This window comes from Thunnus maccoyii, chromosome 2, assembly GCF_910596095.1.
Source record: "Thunnus maccoyii chromosome 2, fThuMac1.1, whole genome shotgun sequence".
NCBI lineage: Eukaryota > Metazoa > Chordata > Actinopteri > Scombriformes > Scombridae > Thunnus > Thunnus maccoyii.
Window position 1 is genome coordinate 32,074,226 of NC_056534.1, and position 10,037 is coordinate 32,084,262.

At 39.6% G+C, this 10,037-nt stretch overlaps 2 protein-coding genes across 3 annotated transcripts; both read left to right on the top strand.

The window, feature by feature from the left end:
- Nucleotides 1–1,266: 1,266 nt before the first annotated feature.
- Nucleotides 1,267–4,103, top strand: LOC121882777 (CMRF35-like molecule 1). The gene is made up of 6 exons (XM_042391224.1): nucleotides 1,267–1,341; nucleotides 1,437–1,757; nucleotides 1,870–1,989; nucleotides 2,075–2,116; nucleotides 2,214–2,353; nucleotides 3,157–4,103. Exons 1-6 carry the CDS (start codon nucleotides 1,305–1,307, stop codon nucleotides 3,550–3,552), a joined length of 1,056 nt encoding a protein of 351 aa, XP_042247158.1. The 5' UTR covers nucleotides 1,267–1,304; the 3' UTR covers nucleotides 3,553–4,103.
- Nucleotides 4,104–5,484: 1,381 nt separating this feature from the next.
- Nucleotides 5,485–9,214, top strand: LOC121906367. 2 transcript variants are annotated; one of them, XM_042425205.1, is made up of 5 exons: nucleotides 5,485–5,996; nucleotides 6,090–6,404; nucleotides 7,040–7,081; nucleotides 7,752–7,879; nucleotides 8,006–9,214. In XM_042425205.1, the coding sequence occupies exons 1-5, from the start codon at nucleotides 5,930–5,932 to the stop codon at nucleotides 8,327–8,329; spliced, it is 876 nt and encodes a 291-aa protein (XP_042281139.1). In that variant the 5' UTR covers nucleotides 5,485–5,929; the 3' UTR covers nucleotides 8,330–9,214. The 2 variants fall into 2 exon arrangements, with proteins under 2 accessions (XP_042281139.1, XP_042281148.1); XM_042425214.1 differs by lacking the exon at nucleotides 7,040–7,081.
- Nucleotides 9,215–10,037: the final 823 nt, after the last annotated feature.

Here is a 10,037-nt window from a genome sequence, read left to right on the forward strand (position 1 = left end):
GTACATAAGAACAAGATGAGTTGGCATCTAACCAGAAATGCAAATTAGGCATTAAGTGGAGTATTATGGTGAAGGAGAAGTACGCATTGATTGACGTAGTAGTTGTAGGCCTGCACAATAATATATATATATATATATATATATATATATATATATATATATATATATGTGTGTGCAGGTTATGAAATAAACAGTGTTGAATGCTGGTGTATGAAATATATAAACAGGTTGTAAATGAACAGTGAGTGCTAATGCTTGGAATATAAGGCTCAAACTGTAAGTTATTGGCCACATAAATTTGAACCCACATTTAAAAACATTAATAACTTACTTTTAGATGTCCTATATCTAAATGTTGTGTTATCAAGACTTGTGAGTTTAAATCACTTAAAACTTTAAAAACATGTCAAACTGTTTGTAACAGCAACACTTCATGGTAAGGGAAACGAAAAAGCATGAATTCAATCATGACATTCATAATAATAAGTTAATGAATGCAACAACTAAGGTATTTTAATCATCATGATTTCTGAGTTTATTACGTTCACATCTTCTTCATAGTTAAAGTCTGAGAGTCATGAGATACTGTTAATTCTTGTACATCCCTGATAATTCATGAGATATTACATGAATTTCTTTTTCATGCATGAATTCATGATAATTCAATCTAGAGTAGCTGCTGATAGAAACCTTTTCTGTGTTCTTTATGCCATTTAGTGCCTGTATTTGTGCACTTATTGAGCATTTACATTACATGTGTTAATACGTTTTAACACCTGCTTAAAACAGCCATGACAAAGCAACTGCAACATTTCAGTATCAACGTGAACTGTATCAAGTTGTATCGACACACATCTAACTCTAATTGCTGACTGAAGTATCAGTAGTAATGGTGAAGACTGAGTGGTTGTAGTTGTAGTAGTAGTAATAATAATAATAATAAAGTGTATGTAGGTGAATTTAATTTCCTGCTTTACTTTTAAGTTACAATTACCTGTATTGCAAGATACACATAAGGATTTGTACAATGTGCAGGGATACTGAAACTGGGTGTAGGCGTGCATCAGGGACAGCGCCCCTCTCACTTCACCTTTGTCTCTTCTCTTGGCTTCATGGCTGCCTCCTACAGCCCCAGACTTCTGTTTGTGAACAGTCAAAACCACAGGAAGAACATAGATGGTTAGAGTGCTTATTGATATTCTCTTTCATTTGCAAGAGGCTGTGCAGTGGTAGAGGTGGTGATTCAATGTGCAGAGCCTGCAGAGACTATACTCAGAAGAAGAACTAACTACAAGGCTATCAGAATGAAGACCTTTTATGTCTTCTACTGTCTTCTGTACGGTAAGTGTGCTTATAAACAGTTTCCATTCATTTATCTATACATTCAGTTAACTGAAAGATGCCTTAACTCCTGATTCATGATGTCATTTTGGCAGCTACATGGACAGAAGGGGTGGATATCCATGAGGAGGGATTTGAGTGGGGAGTGCTCTCTTTCCAGTGCTCGCACAACTTTGCATGGAAAAACAATAAGTACTTCTGCAAGGATCCATGCAAAACCAATGAGGACATACTGGTTACTGTAAAATCTGGTGGAAGAGCAGAGGCAGAAAGGATAAGATTGGTGGACTCGGGCAACGGAGTCTTTTACGTTACCTTCAATCCACTCCATCTGTCAGACGCGGGGAGATACTGGTGTGCAGTGGACAGGCCTGGTTTTGATACGTTCACTGCAGTATACCTTACTGTAAAAGAAGGTATGTGCATGATGTTATTGTTATTCTTATCTTGAATTGCCGTAGATTCATCCTTAAACTGATTGGTATTACATTGTGTTTGTGCATTCATGAATGCACATTCTCCATACAGCTGTTGCAAATGACACAACAACTGTCATACTTGACGTTTCCTCCACATGGACGTATCAGAATATTTCCAGCTCAACACCACTGATATCTCAAATGGACACCAGTACAAATGCTTCAATAGGTAGGAAGAAAAAGTCATAGAGTTTCACCTTTATGATAATAAATAATAGATGAGTAAACTTTTCATATTCTATCCCACCTTATAGCCTCAAACTTCACTGATGGAGGAAAAAACAGCATCAGTGCAAGTGAGTTGGTATAGTTGGTGCACAAATATCAGCTGGTGACGGATACTTATTGTGTTTTTTTTAAATTATTGAGCCATCTGTCCTTTTTTTTGGTCAGGCACTGTATTGTATGCTACTGCCGGGGCTGTTATCATGCTCACAATCTTGGTGGTGGCAATGAGCTTCAGGAAATGCAGAAAAAAACAGAAACAGCAACAAGTTTGCTCCAACAGTACGGATCACGTCAGTAACAGAGAGGTATGGATCAATATAGAAACTGGATCGATATGTCAGCATGGCTCTTCAGAGCACAACAGTCTTCCTAGAGAAACATGACGACTGTGCTGACAGCGAATTAAATAAATCTGACGACGATCAAGTTTCTTTTCCTGGTTTCAGAGGTCATGTATGTGTGGAGAGGAGTTTCTCAAAAGTCAATCACACCACATTTGTTTGTATTTCGAACCTGTGGTGAGTTTGAATGAAGATGCCTTAAAACCTCAAGGAGTGTGTTGCATTAAAGGAATAGTTTGACATTTTGGGAAATACACTTATTCGCTTTCTTGACGAGCATTAGATGAGAAGACTGACACCGCTCTTATATCTCTTTGTTAAATACGCAGCTGCAGCCAGGACATGGTTAGCTTAGCTTAGCATAAAACAAACAAAATGATTTTGTGCAGTTCAGTTTTGGGGAACACTATATGGGTCAATCATTTTCAAATGATTTCCAAGAAGCTTCCTGATAGAACTATGTATTTGGTACTAATTATAGGGAAATAGAGACTGTATTCAATTCGTGCCTTATGAAATTATTATGAAGGGATTGTGGACATATAAAACAAAGTGTTGCCCGTCTTTTCAATTTATATTTTCATTATTATTTTCTGATATTCCATTTTGCAGTGCATCATATTTACAGTGCAAATTTCACACTACATCAGTAAACTTTATGTGGCATCTATAAGTTTCACTGAGTATACAGACACAATTCAAGTAAGCGTAGTAAAAAAGCAGAGCACACAAGAACCTGCTGATTACTTTTCTTCACTGTCCAACAGGCCGACTGTGAGCGCGGTGAGACTGGGGAGGAAGTCCGATCCATTAAAAATCTATCTGAGAAGAAACAGGATCCACCAACATCTGCATCCACAGCAGCCGATTGTAGCGTACCCTTTCATATCTATGAAAACATCTGCTGTGACAAAGATACCGCCTATTCCAACTACTCAGCCAGAAACATCCAAGACAAGCATGACGCCAGCCCTAGGATCTACATCAAACCGTTGCCACCTATAATATCTCAAAGGCCCGGTGATGACTGTCTAAGAAAACACACAAATAAAGAGAGCTGTACCAGTAAAGTGTTGACTTGTCACTCTAGATCCTGCTGTGATTCGGCTGAATCAAGGCCCAGATCACTTTGGTTTGGTCTGGATTTATCAGGAACAATCTGAGTTACTCTCAAACTTGGTATGATGTTCATGGACGTGTTACCTCTTATACTCTCCAGATATATCTAAGTGACATTATCTGTCACTTTGAACTACATTTTTTCCCCTTTACACAGGCAGGCTGAGGGGTGTAGACAGATTCTGTCTTTGTTTAGATTTTGTTTCTGTCCGCTTGCCAAAAGAGAGACAATTTTACTTTTAACTTTAAAAATGGCATCTTTCCTAGCTGTTGTTTTGCAGAATTACTTTCCTTTCTTTTGAATATTTTTGCTTTAGTGATGACAGTCCAAGCTCAGATATATGGTTGTATACAATAACAGCAATATAATACCACAGCTCTGATTAAAATGTACCTTTATGAAACTTAAAATGTTCAATTGTTTGCTGAAACTGCTATCGTTGATAGACGTGTTGATTTAAGACTTAAATAACTTCTTTTAAGACTTTTAAGTGCTGTAACATCACAGTGTTCTTGCAGTGGACTGCACTTTTTGATAAGGAGTTTTTTGTAAAGCACTTTGAGCTGCAAAAGCTCTGTTGATGGCATTTTTTTTCTACCTGTATGCACAAAAAAACAATGGTCTCTCTGCATTCTCAAAGAAATGTAATATTTTCAGTTTCAAAAGTGTGATTTCACTGCTATTGTACATTGTAATGTACATGTGTTCCTGTAATGTCTATCCTCTGTATGTGGCTCAGTGTGTGTGAGGTCCAGGTATTCCTCACGTTGTGGGGACGTAAATCTGTCTACACAGTCATGTGGTGGGGACTCTCTGGGATTATGTGGTCGTGGATGAATCAACGCAATGTCCTCCTCTGACAAAAGCAAGTGTGTGCGTGTTTGTAAATGACTGACTGGACCTGATTATGTCATGATGCATACACACACTCTATGTATTCAGTTAGTGAGACCATGGGGAGAGAGAGAGAGCTTTAACCATTTTTGGGCTGATGCGTCTGTGTGTAAGATTTGAAAAGATTTGACTTTGGCGACACTCAGTGGTCATTTCAAAAAACAAAACGTGGCAGACAGCAACGTACACTGACATGTCCCACCGAATGAGTGTTTCCTGCACATCACTGCAAAACTGTGAAATATACTGCACTGTGTGTACTATCACGCTGATGTATAATTCAAAATAAGAAGATGTTTTAGGCCTAGTTGCTTGCATAATATATATCTAAAGACAGACTTACTGAATTTTAGAGTAATAAAATAATGGAGGAAAAATTTAAATTTGGGAATGCCGAAGAGGGAAAGGCTTCAGGAGTGCAATTTAGAATAGAGGGTCAAGTCTAGAGGTCAGTTACAATCCTGATTTAACTTTTGCTGAGCTCCATTTTTGACCTGAATGTTTGAATCTAAGACACAAGTTAGATCCTGATGTAGTATTGCCGCTTGTTGTTCTTACGCAGATCAGATATTAATAATGCATGTTAAGATACAGACACCACTTTTTGATGAAGAATATTTTATAAATTGTTTATTCATAGTAAGTGTGGGCGTTTTTCTTTTTCTGTCTTTTTTTTTTGGCTACTTGAAGGAAGTGAAACACACTGTAAACACAAATGAATCTGTAGTATAAAGTTGCTATGGTAAACAAATACAACTGCTTATTTACACATAAAGCAGACACAGAGAAATTTAAGTATTAATTTAGAGTTATGTTTCAGTCAATCTAATAAATTAATAAAAGACTCCAATATTCCTTTTAAATCTGTTTTGGTCTCCATCTACTATATCTGGCTCCTTAGCTGCTAAATGCTCCATTATGTTCACCAACTAACTGCTAATGTCTCCGTCTGCGGTTTAATCCTGCAGTTGATTTATTAAAGAAAACTTAGACAGCTATAGCAATAAAAACAGCAGTATTGATTGGTACAGATTTAATTGCTTTAATAAATCACTCATTGATGCTTGTAGATCAATAATAATAGCATTTGGGTTAGTACATCATGGAAAATCCCTGTGGCTGCTGTACCAGACAGCAAGTACTGATGTGAGGCACAAGTGCAGTCGGCCTATGTGATCACTAAGGTGGACTACACAGGAGGATGGGATTGTCTTAAAGGAGTCAGTTCAATTTGCACTATTTTCTTAACTAAAGAAAAAACAGTGATTTACTGATGTGCATGGTGTAAAAAAGAGTTTATAAAGACATAGATAGGTCACTTTTTGAGTAACACAAGCAGTGATTTCACTTTCATAGGTTGAGTGTTATGTGTGGGCAGCGTCATTCATGAAAGAGGAAGAGGTTTACACTCATCAGCCTGAAAGCACCTGATTGAACACACAGACACGATCTTCAGTCCAGATTGCTGCCTCATTGTGTATCTAGGGGAGAATCTAAGAGTGTGGACTGAAGGAAAAGTTGGAGTGATGGGAGCTGCCTGGATCTCATGGAGAACAACTCTAACTGCCATCATTACCATACTACAAATCCCAGGTGGGCTGTGTGCTTTTGCTTTGCTTGAGTTAAACTGCTTATTGAAACTTATTGAACAATTTTGCAACTAATACAGTTTATTCTGACTGACAGCCCTGATCGGTGTCAAAACCTCAGCTGTCATCGGTTTGGAGGGTCAAAGATTTGACTTCAGATGTGAATATCCACACGACAAGCAGAATAATGCAAAGTATTTCTGGCATGTTGTTGACAACATACCCTCTGATGACCTGATATGGACCAACGAACACGACCAGTTGGTGAGGAAAGGACGTTTGTCTCTGTACGACAACACCACCGGAGCCTTCTTCATGGTCAGCGTGGATAAACTCGTCCCAGTGGATAGTGGGACGTACTGGTGTGGGGTGTCAGATCATATCACTGTCATACAGCTGAATGTTTCCCGAGGTACAGTATATCATGTTACAGTATCACAGGATCATAATATTAACAGTTATAAAATATGTGGCTTTCAGTAATGCATATTATATTCAAATGAATATCACTAAATCTAATGTAATAATGATTACTTTCATAGGTCGCTTACAAGAGAAATACTATAGTTTCTCAGACTATTTGTGGTGCTAAATCAGGTAACAGGACCAATCAGAGTGCTCTGACAACTGGAAAATATCACATTTTGTCCTGATATGTCCACCTGGTGATTGTGATCTAAAAATGTCTCAAACAAACTCTGAATAAACTCATAAACTCAATAAATTCAATTCAATTGTATATATATACAACCGAGGTTATATCATGGGACTTTTTCTCATAGGGCAGGTCTACACTGTACTGTAAATGAGAACTAAGTAGAATTACTTTCACCACACATGTTCCTCTTCTGAACTTTCTTTTCTGTAAAAATGCTGCAGCAATTATACTATTAAACTAATTATTGTTTGGTTTCCTTCAACAACAGCAACCCCCACAGAAAATCTCATACATTACAGTAAGATCTATGTAACTAGACAGTACATCAGGCTGCTCTGTGTGTATTTATTTGTGTTTACCTAAATACTTTGTGCTCTTGTCTTTTCCAGTAACTGTAACACCAATCTCACAAGAGAACATCAGAGTAGATAGTAAGTGACGTGTGTGTGATGTGTGAAATCGGTATGTTTGTGGAAAATGGGTGTACAGCCAAGTTAGCGGCTCTGTTGGGCTGTAATGAGGCATTGACTGCAGTGTTTTGAACAAAACGATAACATGCTCACAATGACAGTGCTGACATGCTGATATTTAATGTTTATCATGTTCATTATCTTAGTTTACCATGTTAGCATGCTAACTTTTACTAATTGGCAATAAACACAACAGCTGAGGTGGATGGTAATGTCATGCTGATGTTTGGTCATAAACCCAAGTATTGGACAAAATTTTGACCTAAAAATAGTGCTATATGAAAAATGAAGGGATCACCAAACTTATTATGATTCATCACGAAGAGGACAGAAATGTCTATTCAAAATTTCATAGCAGTTTGTTCAGTAGTTGTTGAGACATTTCACTCAAAACCACAAATGTCAACCTCATGGTGGTGCCAGAGGAAAAGGCAGGGACCTCCATATCTTCCTCTGTGGACCAATAATGTTTTACAAAATTTCATTGCAAACCATTGAATGATTATTGAGATATTTCAGTCAATCAAACTGGTGGACTAACAAATTGGCATCCCTTTAGCCTGGCTAAAGTTTGTATGTGTGTGAGTTAATCCTCAGCCGGCTGATCATCAGTTGTCGTTCTCTCCTGCAGTGCATAACCTGCCGCTGTTTCTGACTGCAGTGATGTGTGTGGCAGCGCTGCTGTTTGTGTGTCTCTTTACACTTTGTCTTCTGCTGGCTGTTAAACACCGGAGATCAGGCCCACGCCAGAATAGAGAGGTTTGTTCAGAAACCTTTTTTTGTCTGATGGAAATAGCACATTGTCCAGTGAATCATTTTGCATAGAGAAAATAATATGATCTCTCATGTAAGTTCACCGTCATCAGGTTTCTGCTCATCCCACAGACATCATCTGACTACGAGGCAATGACACCTGATGTAAGAACTGAACTTGAACTTCGCTGCGGCTGTTCAGATCCAGACTGTGCTGATCTTTCAGCTTCATCACCGCCAAAACCTGACCTCTGCGCCCACTTCACAACAAAGCAGCGGGAGTCTACTGTCTCTTTCGGCCTTGATGAATACGCAGATGTGGATGTGTCAGGTAACATCTGCCAGTACCAACAGCTGGATCTCAGCCGGTTAGAGGAACACGTCTATGACAGCCTTCATGGAAACAACGTCCCCAAAGATGGACCTCTGGCAGTCAAAGAGAAGATTAACTGTTGATATGACTGTTTCAGGATAATTCCAGGCTTATTATAACTTTTTAGTCATCATTTCATAATTTTAATGTTAACCTATATTTTTCAACTTGCCATGTTCCCAGATCTCACCAATTAACTTGGCGAATAAAGTCTTGAAATAAAGAGTTAGAGGGATGCCAATTCAAGAGTTAATGACTCAGGATCTTTAATAAGTCAAGTAGTTATACTGTTATTTTTGCTGTTTTTTTCCTAGAGGAAAATGTATATATGTACTGTATATATGTATGTGTTTTCGATGGCACAAACAAAATAAAAAGACTCAAAAGAGAGATGCTACAGTCTGAGCAGGAATCTCTACTCAAGCCATCAGATTTAAGTCCACCAAGAAGACTGGATGATGTAACCACAATCTTACTCAGCTTTATTGTATATTTCATCAAAATAAACCAAGTGGTAATGTCTAAGGGTGTCCTCGCATTAATTATTTACCTGCCTGAGACCTCTTACACTTTCACTGTGAGACATGTGAGAGATAGTAGAGACTTTCTCATTGCTCTCACATGTTCTAAGTGGTTTTGGAGAGAGATGTAGACAGAGGAAACTGGCTAAACATAGGAAGTGTGACAACAAAGAGGAACCTCTGACAATGAGTTGACACTCATTTAGAGAGGATTACAAAGGTGTAAAAACTGGGTGTGAAAGAAAAGGCAAGTGACAAGTAAAGATGCACAAATCATAAGACCAGCATGGAGATCTGGCGGTGAGTAGGAGGTTGCACCCCATATTTAAGCAGACCTCCTGATGAATGGCAGCTGTTCGCCCGACTCCCGCAAACCTGTCTCCACTTCTGCAATTAGAACCCAGAAAGAGACACACACACACACTAGGAGGAGGCAGAAGTGGAGGGCATTGCCTCACAAGCGACTCGATCTCCCAGGTGATGGCGGCAATGACGCAGGTGGGTGGCAGGATGGGGTCTGGAGTGGGACTAGTCTCCTCGATGGTGAACTGGCGTGACAGGACATCGGGATTGATGTTACAGGAGCCTGGACGATAAGTGAGGGAGAAGTTAAATCTGCCAAAAAAATAGAGCCCACCTTGCTTGACGTGCTTTTAGCCGCTTAGCTGACTGGATGTAGGAGAGGTTCTTATGGTCGGTCCAAATGACGAAGGGTTGGTTGGAACCCTCCAACAAATGACGCCACTCCTCCAAGGCCAGCTTAACTGCAAGAAGCTCCCTATTGCCAATGTCATAATCCCTCTCAGCAGGAGAGAGTCTACGAGAGAAAAAGGCACAGGGATGGAGTTTATTATCGGCAGAGGAACGTTGTGATAGGATAGCACCCACCCCAGTGTCAGAGGCATCCACCTCTACCACGAACTGAAGGGCAGGGTCAGGTTGGACAAGGACTGGAGCGGAGAGGAAGCGGCGCTTGAGCTCCTTGAAGGCCGCTTCAGCCTCAGGCATCCACCGGAAGGGAGTGGAGATGGAGGTGAGAGCAGTGAGTGGGGCAGCGATGCGGCTATAATTCCGGATGAACCTCCGATAAAAATTAGCGAACCCCAGGAACTGTTGCAGTTGCTTGCGGTTGGTGGGTGCTGCCCACTCTGACACAGCGGAAACCTTGGCGGGGTCCATCTGCACCTCTCCTTGTGTGATCACGTAGCCTAGGAAAGACACTGTGGGGACATGGAACACACACTTCTCTGGTTTGACATAGAGTTTGTTT